Here is a 14,487-nt window from a genome sequence, read left to right as displayed (position 1 = left end):
GCGCTTGCCGTTATCACGTTTCCTCTCTTCTCCAGCAGAGCATCATTGTTGGCGAGCCTATCAGCATGCCTCCTTAATTACATTCACACTGCAGCTGCGCCTGATTCAAGCTTTAGGCATGTGCTCGCTTCTGGCTGCTGCCATCGTGGTTTCCGGTTGGAGATGCAGTCATGGCAATCAAGCGTCCGCCAAAAATGTGCCACCATTGCTGAGTGAGCCTAGTGACTCTACTGCGTTAATAAACATCCGAATAAAGGTGGTTTTCTTAACCGATTTAATGCAGAAGATATATCACAACACATCAGTAAAACGTCATAATAAAAGCTGTTCAAGAAATCTTGCAAACAAGTTTTACACTACGAGTTCATCACCAGTAGCAACAGCCTTTTTGAATATCAGCTTTGCTGCAATGGATGCAAAAAAAGGAGAAAAAGCGAATAGCAAAAAAAAAACATCACACATGGGTATACAAGACTAGTCAGTTTAGGATGACACATCCTTAGAAAGTGCTTTACGCATTCACAATACAAAAATATATGACACATCATATAAAGTGCTGTACACCACCACAATCTGGAGTACCAAGACGCATGCTTCAAATTGGTGCATCGGTCTAGACACTCTAGTGTCCTAATAAACAAACATCTCGCATATCATCGTATATACTATACATTGCATAGTCTAGCATTGTGTGTGGTTCCAACAAGAAAGCCCTGGTAAGTATTGCAAGCCTACTCGCGCAGGCAAGCAGGCAGGCGGACCCGTGGGTGCGGTGGCCACCCCAAGTGTGCCAAGTTGTCCGCCACACTGATACATGGTAAAAAATAAAAACAGCAGCTACCTCACAACAACAACGGAATAGGCAGAGTGAGATCAATGTGATCAGGCCAATGGTTGCTGGTCCGCGGCACGTGTCCATTTGATTAGTGTCTCTGGGGATCGGTACAGGAAGATCAGTTTGGCAAAGAGGTCCTCTTCGAGGCTTAATTCGCGGCTCTCTCGCACAAGGTAGATGTCGAGGCAAAGCTGAAGTACGCGGTCCACATTTGGCATGTCGTCAAACATTATGCTGAACGCACTGCCCGCCATGAACCCACGAATGAGTCGAGACACGACGAGCACAAAGGTCGTGTACAGCCCAACAATTCTGAAATGGAAAAAAGAAAAGTATGTACAAACACATGCTGCGAGCAAACACTCCAATTGCCAATATGAGAAAAAGAGACTTGTCCCTTCTACACTTAGAAAGAAAATCGTAATATACACTGATGTACCAAATCCTTTTATTTCAGAAGAGTCCAGCCTGCACTAAATGCTTGAAAATAGCTTTGTGGCATTATGAGGCTTCATGCAAACTCATGCTAACTATAGCTTTACTGGTTATGACAGATACAGGTGATTTAGCAGGAGTTCCGCGAAGCGAGTAAGAAAGACGACGACAGGCGGCCAAAAAATTTCAACCACCAAGTAAAAAATGTATGAAAAACTGTAACACAATTGTGTTGCAAGAGTGCAACATTCTCTCAATGCCACCTGGTCCGATCAACAGTGCATTTTTTCTTTTTTCTTCTTTCTCCACCTGTCCCCCTACTCAGCTCCGAATGCGAAACTCCTATCTCACCCGTCAGCCAATCAGTGGCAAGTACTACTCTCCCCACCTGCCAACCTCCTCTCTAGGGCTTCACAAATTGTGACTAGAAAATCTTCAGCATCTATACTAGCAAATCTTGGACAGTTAGCCCAAGAACACATCACAGTGAAAAGCACAGATATCTGGAACAAATGTTTTGGGCCATGTACTCATCCTGTACATGGCTTTATACTCTGGCATTACAGCTGATTTGTACCATATTAATTATGACAAAAAACACACACACTTGATAACCTCCCCCCATAGGAGCCCAGCTTACAGCAGCAGCCTACTTTTTCATGAGCACTGAGGCTCTGAGTGTGAAAATGCAGTAAGCAGAGGATTGGAAACGACTTCACTGCAGCATCAGTGCAGTCATTCTTCCCATAGCCCCACCCATAATAATGGGAATTGAACCTACAATGAGCGATGTCAGGGTCAGTTACATCCCATACAAGCTAATTTATGAACAGCTTTTAGTACAAGAAGTGTATTTAGCAATCAAATTATCTTGGGTATGCAAAGTCTCTCTTCCAGCAATCAGAAATTACCTACTTTTGATGCAGCTTGCATGATGCTTGCATGATGTTTGCATTGTGTTAAAATGACAAAACATTTTCATTATGACCGCTTTTTCCCGCAGCACATTTTTTTACCTCCTCCCCCTTGGAACGTAAAATCCAGTAAAAGAGTGGGAAGTAAATTTTCTTATCTGCAGTGCAGGAACACAATGCGGGCAATCTCTGTAGCCTTTTGCGAAAGCGCGCCCCATCTCGCCTCAACAGTGGGGTGACAGCCCCGTAAAACTAGGAGCTGGCGTACCCGTATCCCGTGAGCTGCGACAGCGCCTGGGGGAAGACCTTCTCATTGAAGACGACCAGGTTGAGGTCAGTGCAAGCGCCCTGGTCATCGCGCAGGAACGGGTACGGGTAGGCGTCGGTGCAGTGCTCCTGCACCTCCCACCACTCGCTGCGGGCGCTGAGGTTGTTGAAGGCGCCCGTGCGCAGGCGCAGGGTCAGGTTGCGGAAGGGCCCCATGCCTGGTGTGTCCAGGGCGTGGATCACGTCTGACTTGCCCTTGCGGAGCACCAGCAGGAAACGGGGCAGGATGGGCGGCACGGTGACGTTGTTGGGCCGGCCGCGCAGCATGTCGGCCAGGCTGGTGCGTACGTGCTCGTCCTGAAGGGCTACCGTTTTCTCGTTGCTCACCACCTGCTCAGCATTGGACTTGGACTCGTCGTCCATTGACCGGGAGAAGGCCCAGCTGAGGCGCAGCGGCACCGCCGTGCGGTTCAGCTCCGCTATCAGGGCCTCCTGGCTCGGGGGGCTCACCGTCCACACAGCTGTCGAGTTGCCATTCAGGGTCACCACCGCCACGTCAGCCGCGTCGTAGTTGGCCAGGAAGGCCTGCGCCGCTGCGTTGGACTTGTACTCCGCCTGCCCATGGGGGGGGGGGGGAGAAGCAGTTCAGCTAATAGCATCCTCAATGAACACACACCGGGGCTGCCCTCAAAACCAGCGCGGTGCACAGTGGCCCACGACGGTGTCACCGGCACGAAGCGTTGATGAAAGACAAACTGAGCGGTTCCACTCTAGCGCCATCTCTTGGGCTCTGAGAGCAACTCTTCAAAGCGTTGACAAGTGCCAATAGAGCAGCTAAATACGACACAGCGCTGCTACAAACTGATATTTATTGAAAGCCACCACACAACCTGTATCCCTCACACACGCGCGACAACGTACTCCTCCTAAACGGCCACCTACAAGCTGCTTGCCTGCTTGTAGGTGGGCCTGCTTGTAGGTGGGCCTGCTTGTAGGTGGGCCTGCTTGTAGGTGGGCCTGCTTGTAGGTGGGCCTGCTTGTAGGTGGGCAGTGACGAGGGCCTGCAGTCACTGCTTCTCCCTCAGCTACGGCAAAATATGTAGGCCCTTCGCGGTCTAGGCACTCCAGTGACTGCGCCATGTGGCACCTCATTCGAACGAAACGAATGCAAAGCACCAATATTTACTCCAAGTGGGTGGCCATGCAGCTTTCTTTGCACTAAGCAAAATTCCTACATTGCACATAATGTCTGTGTGCTCATATGATATCTCCGGCTATTATTAGTGCCAGTTAAGCCTGCCCCATCGCTGCCTGATGAATGTGCAAGCAACTCATCCTTGTCAACAACAGTATACAGATGTTTCTGCCTCCAGACGAGTGCGTCAACACGACGTCGCAGCAGCAGACTGAGGAGGAAGCCACTTCCCCGGTGCCGCTTGCGATGTAACTCGGGATTGCACCCTGGCGCTCTGTCGAATTTCTCTGTGTGCAATGGGGAAACCAGAACTTGTTCCGTGATGGTGCGCCCCGGTTTACCGAGAACAGATGGTGTGCACCAGTGGCTTATCAAGGATGCTATAAGCAAAGCTTGCATTCGGACCGGTCGGTTGCAGTGCATTCTCAAAAGCAATAGTCTCAAAGGAGGGACAAGCTACACATGTGGTGCAAGCTGAATAGATATTTACACCACGCGGTGAAGATACATAGGGCAAATTAGACGAAAAAAGAATGCAACGAAGAAACCGCTAATGTCGGAATTTTTCCATACAGAAGGCGAACTCTGATTGCGAAGCATTTACTTGCAGAAAATACAGAAAGCAAAACCCCCATGAAGTGCTGCCAGATTGAGGGAAATGTCCCACATTCCAGGGAAAATTTAGGTCAGAAGAAAAACAGGATTTGAGCTAATGTAAAATATGGGAAGTGGGAATATTGGAACTGAGCCATGCAGGCTCAGTCATCGGAACGGAGGCTGGTGCCTCCGCCCATGCAACCCTACACAGACCCCCGGCACAAGAGCACTCGCCTGCAGGCGGACCCAGCTGTCGTAGGGCAGCGGGCGCAGGTTGCCCTGCTGGGCCCGGATCTTGAAGATGGGCTCGTAGCCCCCCAGGCTGAGCTCCACGGTGCAGTCATGGGGCAGCAGGGTCTGCCCCACCGTGTTGCCCAGGGAGAAGAGCAGCAGCGGGAACCAGATGACCAGGATGATGGCGAACAGCATGACCCCGCCCAGGCCGTATTTGGTCAGCGAGGAGCGCCGCGAGCCCCGGGGCGTTGGGTACTCCTCCTCCGCCCGTCGCTGGCACTTGAGCAGGAACACGTTGGCAAAGATGTCCTCCATCTTCAGCCAGTTGCTCAGGTTCATGCTCGTGTCCGTCCAGATCCAGTCCATCAGGGAGCGCAGCTCGTACAGGAACGGGATCAGCATGTAGCTGGAACCGAACACCCGGGCTCACGCACGACACGCAAGGACTACAAACCGCTCTCTAGGATTTGCTCACTGAGAAGGCAGATAGACTTAAGATGGTAAAGCCTGCTTGGCACCCGTGTCAAGGAACAAAGAGTACTCACCCCTTGAAAAGGAAGTAGTTTATGTAGTTGTACTTCTTGCAGAAGAAATTGCCCAGGATCCGGGTGGGATAGCCCGATCGGATTTGATATGCAGAGAGGATCAGGTAAATGCACTTGATGAAATACCACAACTTTGGTGGCAAGTTCTTTTCCTCCACGAAGGATCGCTGAGAAATGCCAGGTAGCACAAAGAACATCCAGATATGGATGACAAATACGATGAACACCTGGAAAATCAGCTTGCCCAGGATGTACTTGCGCAGGTAGAGTGCCCGGTCAATCACAATCAGTGCAAACTGGGCTAACAGCATTATTAGGAAAGGCACAGGCACCTGCAAAGAAGAGCGTCGCTTGTAACGGCCATGCCATACGCAGCCTCTACATAAAACTGAGGGCCAAAAAAATCTGTCCTACTATTGCCTAATATGTACTACCTATAGGAGGTGACACCTACCTCATTCTTCTGAAAGTATGAGGCAACACCATCTTCAGATCCACCAGTCTGCAATAGATATCGTATCATTGCAGAAGCAGAACCACCTTTCAAACAACAGTAAAATTCTGTTTGTTTCCTACTGCAAAAAAAAGCCCATAGGTTTGTTACTCCCTCATCATGACAAAGAAGGCTATGAGGCATGTCGCAGTGCAGAGCTATGGATTCATTTTGACCACCTGCGGATTTTTAATGTGAAAGGTTCTTCAGCTGTGCATACCAACGTGCAAAGCTACAAGTCCCATGAAACAAGAAGCAGCAACATGCAGCAGCGCATGGCGTAAGAACATTTACCGATTTTAACACCGGCGAAAAAAAATCTTGCATATACTAATGCTTTGAATTTGCCTCCATCTATTTGAAAAACAACTGCTGCTACTGGAAAATACAAATGCACTTTTCCCAATGAGTGAAATAGACAAGAATCTTGTGGACAACAATACAGTGTAACAGCTGTAATAATAAATACGCTTATCAAGAGAAATTGCGAAAAAGTTACTGATTTTTATATTAAAATATATTCGGACTGTTTGGATGGTGCTACTCATGTTGGAGCTGAATTGAACATGGCATTATTTGCTTCAACATTTGAAAGTTTCGAATATTTCCAGAAGCCCAGTACCAATTACAGGAAGCGAGCTTCACTGCATCAACACAGACGTCCCTGCTATAAAGGTTCCGCCAACCATATGAAATGGAAGCCGTTTGCTGATGTGCGCAACGAGGCCATTCGTCACTGCCAAGCAGCCCACCACAACTTCAACAGGAATATGAACAGTGCATGAGACGCAGAAATTTTTGCTTTTTTTTTTTTATATGCAGTAGCTCCAGTATTAATATTTAGATAAAAAAAATTCTTGTGGGAGGAGATTAATCAAACATTGCCCCTATAGGGAACCTGCGCTGGGTAGGAGGCGCTCCGAACATTGTACACTGAGCGCCACCTAGGGGAGCGGCGCAGAAACTTTCAGTAGTAGTACGGAAGCAGACGATCCGCCCGTTACCGTGCGTGTATCGGCCTGCGCGCGGGTTGCGCATGAGCTGTTTTAACATATTTTGTGTCGTGTTTGCCAGGGGAGAATGCCGCCGGTCGTTTCGCGGTATGGATCTGCGAATTGTTACCAAGACTTTCTACGAGAACGTTTGACGGATGAAGGGCGGAAGCTGTGTACAGCAAGCTATGTGTACGACGTGGAGCTCTGCTGGGCTTGCGCAGCTCCGAGTTCGTGTTGCCCACTTCTGCATGTAGACAGAAAGAAGCTCCTTCCAGTGCAAAAAACCCCAACGCAACGGACTTGCGCGCGGCGAGTTTTAGAGGGGCTTCCCCAACAACCCGCAACCAGCCTGCGTTGCTCGGGTCGGCTCGGGTGTTGGGAACTTTAGGCTTAGCATTGTGGTGGATATTTGATCGCCGCTATCTGTATAATTGCGAATGACAAACCCTAACACAACTTTTTACCACACTATCATCCCCTTTCCCGCATGCGGAGCTTTATTTTCGCAATAACTGCGTTTTGATGCGATCGGTGACTAAGGGAGCTGCCGAGGCGTTTTGATTCTTCCGCACAGGTAGCGCCATCATTCGGCCACTCACCACACTTTGTAGTCACGACGGGGCGATCCGGAAAAAAAAGAGGAGGGGGTTTCGCACAGCAGTGGTGCACTAAAAAGGGCGTGCAGATTACTAACACAACGACTTCGTTTAGTGCACTAAAGGCTGACCTCAAGAATCGCTCCACCCACGATCAAGCATCACAAGGCTTTACACAGTGGTATGCCGATGAGGAAAACAATGGAACGTATGCCGGACGGTGCATGTTTTTGACGGGTAACCACATGCAGCTACGGTGACAAGCGACGTGAAAAACGTGCGTAACTCAATGTGTGCAACAAACAAATCGCGTGGGCGAAAGTGACAAGCGAAAAAAAGTTAATACACTGCCACCAATGCTCTCCGTCGTCATCGCTCGTCACTGCCGCTCGCTTGTGGGCCGCTGCTGACCGGCAAAAAACGCGAGCGACAGCAACGGCCCGTCGCCTGCCGCTGTCGTCGCCCCCGGGGGCCCATGTATAATTTTTTAGCCCGTCGCTGTCGCACACACTATCTGCTAGCTGTACCCGATGAGTTGGGGTTTTTACGTCGCTCGCCGCCGCATGCGATCACCCCTTCACCCCTCGAGTTGTCCTCCAAAAGCGCGCTGCATATCCTGGTGTTCAATGTGGGCTGCCATGGTGGGCAGTCTGGGCTGTGGATCTAATAAATATTTGCAAACTCATTGTTCTCCGCGCTCAGCCGCGCAAAAGTTCGCAACGTCAAAATTCTCTGCAACGAGAAGTCCGATTGCTTGCCTCGCCCGTCGAACCACCTGAATCCACCGCTATCGCCGCTCGACGTCGTGCGGTTTCGACGGAGAGGAGTAGAACGTAATATTCGCATGAATCCTTCCTGATTGTGGCACTGGGAGACACAGGAATACCTTACTTTACATGGCTTTTTGCGGGGAACGTTGCGACAACCGCCGCCGCCGCCAGCGTTCACAGCCACTTTAGTTTTGAGCGTCTGCTGCAGGTACTACCAAAAATAAAATGGCGCTCCCACTAGAGCGGCGCTACCTGTCAGTCAAAGCTCCAGCGCAGGTTCCCTATACGCTGCACAGTGATAGCAAAGGGTGCCCCAGGAGCACTTTAATTAAGCAGGTTTTGTTATGCTAACAAAGGCTGGGGGCCACAAAGCCTCACAAGGTAGATGGCGGGAGGTGTGGAGCACCCCCTTGTGCTGGCTGAATACATGAGCACATACACCTCGCATGGGTTAAAATGAGCCAACACATCCTCCACTTCCTCGCCTTTGTCCGCACGACCACACTGGCCTGGTTTTGACACTATACCCCCTCCCCCCCATTCTTAAGTGGCAAAGAAAATGTGCGGTGGTATAGACGATGACAAGATACCAAGGGGAATGCAGCAGATGGGCTTAAAGGGACACTGAAGTGAATTTGTCAAGCTCCCGTTTTTTCTTGCACTGCGTAGACTGGCTCAAATGAGCACACTTTTCATCGTTTATCCGGTTGACAAGTCGGTAATTATTTTACAAAGCGCGAAAAAAGAAAAACTACCATGCGCGGTTTGCGGCGGCCGCACCAACTAAACGCTGTGACGACGGGAGGAGACGCACCGTGATTGGATAGCATTCAAACAAGTTTCGGTTTTGGTTCTGTAAAACAACATGCTTGACATCCGACGGCATCGTTAGATGGGCATTCTCGATATCTCAGTAATCGTCGTACCGCGCTTCTGCCATGTTGTCGGCTGTAAAATGCATAAGATAAGCCTCCCAGGACGGCTTGGAATCGTAGCACTCCCTATTAGCTGAGGCCTACGCAGTGGATGAATGCCCTCCGCACCCCCGCAGACGCTCAAATGCCATGCGCTTTTCCCCCATATTTGGAGCTTGCCTCACTCATGCCTGTATCGTAAAAAGCGTGTTCGCACCAGGCCAAGGGTCTGTGGATTCTGGCCTGCGCCCACTGCCCGCAAGCAGTTTGTGCTTATGGCAACAGCACGCCAATGAGAACTCGCTAGCGCGCCAGTGTCAGCCTGCGCGGGTTCTGTGAACTATTTCGTGGAGCAGTGAACATTACGGCCCCAAAAAAAGGTAAACTCAGTATAAAAAACATTGGCCGAAAACAAGAAAAATCAACTTACAAAAAAAAAAAAAAAAAAAAATGCACCCTCGGGGATTCGAACTTGCGACACATGCAAAACAGTTGCAATAACATACCTAGCGCTCCAGACCACTCGGCCACGGGCGAGCGCTGCTGACCTTGGAAATATAAGGTGTGTGTGTGTGTGTGTGTGTGTGTGTGTGTGTGTGTGTGTGTGTGTGTGTGTGTGTGTATATATATATATATATATATATATATATATATATATATATATAAAAGGTATATAAAGTATGTATATATATATATATATAAGGTATTTTACACTTTTATTTAGTTTTAGCGCTTCAAGCAGTTTACGTGACTATTTGTTGTATTGCGCTCGTGCAGTAAGCGTCCCCCAAGTTTCCACAATATCTCACGTCTAGCAATTGCATTTCTTAGACGGAAAAGCGTTCGCGGATGTGTAGTCGTGCTGCTGACCGCTGTGCTTGTTCGCCGAGCGCAAAAACGTGCTTCCTGCACCCTAGTTTTACGCTGTACGGTAAAATTTTCAGTTGATTTTATTTCCTTAGTACCTATATTGACTTCCCTGACTCTTCTCCCGCCTTCAAGTGGCCTTATATCTTCCTACTGGCGTACCAGTCAGCGAGGCGTTGCATGTGCGCTTGTGCAGCGCTAGTGTGAAGCGACTTTGACTTGGAGCTAGATACAGTGCACAAACTAACAAAGTAAAGAAAGGCACATTCTTCCATTCCCAAACGTGTCCTGGCTTCGTTTAAACAGAGTGAACGAATTGCGACGACCCGTCGGCAACCGGCGGATGAAACGCTGGGCCGACTGACTCTGTCAGAAGGCCGGCGAGCGGTGCAGTAGCGCAGCCAAGTGCCAGATCATCTCCTCCTGACGTCACACGAAAATGCCACAGAAAATGGGCGAGGGTGCAGAGAGGAGGACAGCATTTTTGAATTGATTTTTCTACTAAATAAATTCGCGTAAACGTGCTCAGAGTGGTTGAAACAGGGCCTAGGGACTCCGGACTACAATGTGCGCTCGTAATCGCGCTATGTTTACAAATCCCTTCAGTGCCCCTTTAACATTGCACAAGTACAGCGGAATTTAAGACAAAGGACAAGAAAAAGATAAACAGGCAAATGCTGTAGCTCGTTCTCGTATTTTGCATTAAATTGTGGCCACCTTGCCCAGTTGTCATGCCCGGTTCCCACAGGCTATTTCGAAATAGGCTGGGGAAGTGCAAACGAAGAGCGGTTTTTTCACAACATTTTTTTTCCTCCATACAATTAGTACTCATAACTCATATTTTCTCACTTGCAGCAATTGTCACTGAGCTTACCACTGGCAGTCAATAAGGCTAGTTCAGCATATCTGTCACAACCTGCACAGAGTGCAGGGTGGCATTCCACTACTTGCCACTGCCATTTTTGGCCCTAATGTTTTCTCGTAGCAGACAATAACCTAGCCACAAAAAGGGGGACCCGAAGGCCCGTTCTTACGAGAACGTCAAGCTGGCTGATATCAAGGCTGCAGCAAACTGCTCGGTCAGTCTACAGTGCCTGGCCTTGGCAATATGGCCACTCCAAACAAACCCAGCAACCCACTGGCTCTCACAACAAGCAAGTTCATCAGCATACTAGAATTTTTTTGTTCACTGCAGTTTTTGCGCAAGTTGGGGCTTATTTAGAGTGAAAGCTTTTGCAGGTAGTAGGGGTGCGCAAATAGCAATTTTTGCTTTCGAAGCAAATAATGATGTAGTTTGAATGGTTGTGAAGCTATGTGAATATTTTCGTTTGAAAGAGAATACTGAGCGATTTTAAATAAGAGAAGTGAAATTTACGATTTCTGAAGCATGCTCAGTAACTAGACTGAAGAAAAATAAAAGGCTCGTGAAAAAGTTCTTAAACACTTTTCATGTGGCATAAAACATGCACAAAGGAGCTGCCCGCCGGTCTGGGCTATATTGATGGCGGCTTCCAACGATGGCGGTCCCCACAGACAATACAAAGCTGGGCTTCCTTGACTGGGCCAAGGCCTTGACTGGGGCAGCTTGAGTGGGACCAGCTTGTCAAGATGCCATAAGAGAAGCACCAGGGCACAGCTGGCCCCGTGCCAAGGAAATAAGAGGAGCTACACAAAAGCACATTGATGTTGCCCTTTAGCTGCACATCACTGGAGCAGCATCATCATTCTATCTAGTCTGTAGCAGAAGTTACGACCATTTGAAGTTTGGGCTCGGAAGGCAAAACCAGTTTTTCCGGTTCCCACATTCAAATCCCAACATTCAAACAGTCCCAATTTCTGCTACGGGCCAGATAGAATGATACTGTTAGTCTTATTGCGCTCCTTGATTTGTGCACAGTTCACTGGTACTTTGTTCGCCTGCATCACTCCAGCAGTTTTTTTTACAAAAGCTGTCAAAAAATTAAATATAAAAATCCGAATAAATTTGAACGTAGTCGCTTTACACAAAAACAAATTTTACATCTACAATCACAATGAAAAACTACACATTCCCCCAATTTTTATCATCATAACTGTAAAAATAAAGTTTTTGATCAAAAGACCCACTAAGTGGAGGTTTCTTCCATTGTAGATGTCACAAGAGAGCAAAAGTGTTGTTCGTCTTAACCATGGAGTTGGTGTTAACCAGAGTCTACTGTACTTTGAAAATTTATGTAAAATGTTCGAATAATGCTATTTGAGTCAAAGCTGAATCGAATATTGCGTTATTCACTGTGATATTTGAAAGTTTCAAATATTCGCACACCTCTACAAAGTAGGCTAGCAGATAATACGAAGGGCAATGTTTTGAACCCTTTTAAAGCTCAACACCAAAACAATTTATTAAGGAGGTTAACACGCTGAAGCGACACTAGGGCTACGAGGTGCGCTGAAGTGGAGGGCTCCGTATAAATTTTGACCACGTTGAGACCTTAAACATGCACCGAAATCTCAACACACGGGCGTTTTAACTTTTCGCCTCCATCTGAAAAGCGGCCAGGATCGAACCTGTGTCCTTGGGCTCAGCAGCACTACGCCTTGGCCACTGAGCCAAAGCGGCGGGTACCAAGACACTTTCAAATCCTCTACAATCAGCAACAAGAAAACTGCATGGACACAGCAACAAAACAACAAAGCAATACTTACACCAAAGGCCCAGTAGCCAAACACCATAATAAAGAAATTAATGAAGTCGCAGAAGAACATGTATGCATAGACATCTGTGGTGACTCGGTACACCGGGTGCAGCAGGTTTTCAAAGAAGTTACGAAATGGTTCGATGTAGTGGGATATGCTGCACAAAAAGGGGAAACAAAAAATGACGTAAGCAGAATGCGAGCGGCACTCCTACAGTCTTGATTAAATTAAAAGTATCATAGTTCTGCACGCAGAAAAATGCTGATTTGGTACAGTGAAAATGCAGGGGCTTGCTTGCGCAATTGTAGTAGTGCCTCTAGTCACACTTGATTTCACCACTTGAATCTTCCGACTGTGTCACTGCTCACATAGCATAGCACGACATTTCCTACCTCATTTCGATTAGAAATCTTTTTCGGGGCTGGAATTGAGCGAGTCACCGAAGGCGATTTCGAACTGAGCAAAGTTGCACTTTGTCTTTATAGACCCTTTAATTAAGTGGGGCATAGAGAATTGGGTGAGGTTAGGCGAACAGGTGAAGGCTTAAAGGCATGAAATAGCAGGCATAGTCTGTGCTATCCAGCTTGGCACTGAATTCCTGATCCACAAAAGATAGCAGAGAATGTGGAGAACTTTTCCAACATTAGTGAAAGGGTTGCAGCCATTGCGATTGAGCCACGGGGCAAGAATATGTAGGGGGCAAAACGGCCCATTGTGGCAAGCAAGGCCGAGCGACCAGATAATGTCACAATGGAAACCAAGGTGGACTGCAAAGTTTCGTAAAGGATAGCGGCACCGAATGGACGAAATGATAGTGGCCGCAATTCATACCGTCGCTGCGAAGTGAAGTGCCGATCGCGGTGGCCACACAGTTTCTTCACCCGCGGCAGATGCCGCTAGCTTAAAGGCCAACTGCACTCAAATTTTTGCTTGTCCAGATTTGATCCAAATAAGTAGTCTATGCTCTTAAAATCACCATGGCGAAATTCTTAGCTTCGGTATCACAGAGCACGCCAGGTACCTTCGTTCAAAGCACCCCCGAGCAGACGACGTATGCACCTGGTGGAGAGTCGCCGAAACCAGTTCCGAGCGGCCTGTGACGGAGGTTGGGGAACCTGTCCCGTGAAGCTCGCGTTTCTCCGGCGACTTGCATGGCGCTGCGCCGGTTGCAGGGATGCGTTCGGCCGGGATTTCTCTGCTACACCAGCGCGCTGTACCGCCGTCATCATAACATGTTCAAAACTAACCGCATCGGTAGCAATATCCGCGATTTTTTTTTTCAATGCGATAAAAATGATTAGAAGCCTACAAACTATTCACGCGCTTGCGAACGTTTCGGAGTTAGCAAAACTTTTTTTACTTGAAAATATTTTCACTCAAGGAAAAAAATAACGCGATACGAGTACTTACCCTACATTGCACCTACCACAGAAAGATATTTTATAAATTCTTGACCACTTGCACTTCCGCGTCCAATATTGGCCATATTTAGGCTGGCCCAACGCCAACCTCAATCTTTTAGACTTTTCCAAAAGTTTCACGACCTAACTAGAGTTGGTGTACACGCAGGTATAAACATTTGTGTGTCTTTTGCCTCACTCGCTAAGTGAACCAAAATCAGCCTTTCTTGTAGTAACAAATACATCCGCACAGATATCGGCCGTCGTCTTTGCGAAGTGCGAAAGCTAACAAAACTGCTCCTCTCCTAAACAATAAACTAGATTTTTTTGTTCAATTCTCAAGTGAAGTATTTACTTGTGGAAGAGCGTTAGATTTAGTTCACTTGAAAGTAAAGTGTTTTCAACAGCACATGCCTCTGGTAAAAGTAGAAAGCAGCGTTACATACAGTCGAACACGGATATATCGAACTCCAAGGGGATCGGGAAAAAATTCGATATATCGATAATTCGATATATAAAATACGCCTATCTGAAGATTATCTGACAAATTTGCACATCACTGAGAGTTTTGTGAAGTCGTGGAAAACGGTAGTTTACAGTTTTAACCCTCAAGTCACGGAAACTCCGAACCGCAGCATAATGACCACCGCACTTTATTTATCACTGAAATGTCTTTGAGCTTCGCTTGTTTTTTCTTCTGCGTCGTAAAGGTTGCCAAATTGTCTTCAAGATTACAAACACGCACAAATGATAA

The 14,487-nt window shown here is 47.7% G+C and overlaps 1 protein-coding gene across 5 annotated transcripts in view; it reads right to left on the bottom strand.

Annotated features, from left to right (window-relative positions):
- Positions 1-251: 251 nt before the first annotated feature.
- The window catches only part of Piezo (piezo type mechanosensitive ion channel component), a 175,022-nt gene continuing 160,786 nt past the window's right edge, over positions 252-14,487 (bottom strand). For all 5 annotated transcript variants that reach the window (XM_077686396.1, XM_077686399.1, XM_077686398.1 and 2 more), the window contains 6 exons: positions 12,343-12,490; positions 5,477-5,524; positions 5,023-5,354; positions 4,478-4,883; positions 2,453-3,066; positions 252-1,147 (listed from right to left, as the gene is read on the bottom strand). In XM_077686396.1, the coding sequence (XP_077542522.1) occupies positions 883-1,147; positions 2,453-3,066; positions 4,478-4,883; positions 5,023-5,354; positions 5,477-5,524; positions 12,343-12,490 (1,813 nt within the window). In that variant the 3' untranslated portion in view covers positions 252-882. The remainder of the gene's footprint in view (positions 1,148-2,452; positions 3,067-4,477; positions 4,884-5,022; positions 5,355-5,476; positions 5,525-12,342; positions 12,491-14,487) is intronic.

Source organism: Haemaphysalis longicornis, unplaced genomic scaffold (assembly GCF_048455015.1).
Source record: "Haemaphysalis longicornis isolate Haplotype H1 unplaced genomic scaffold, Haemaphysalis longicornis Haplotype H1 scaffold_1, whole genome shotgun sequence".
Classification (NCBI taxonomy): Eukaryota; Metazoa; Arthropoda; class Arachnida; order Ixodida; family Ixodidae; genus Haemaphysalis; species Haemaphysalis longicornis.
Note: the sequence above shows the minus strand (reverse complement) of the source record. Positions and strands in the feature narration are given on the sequence as shown.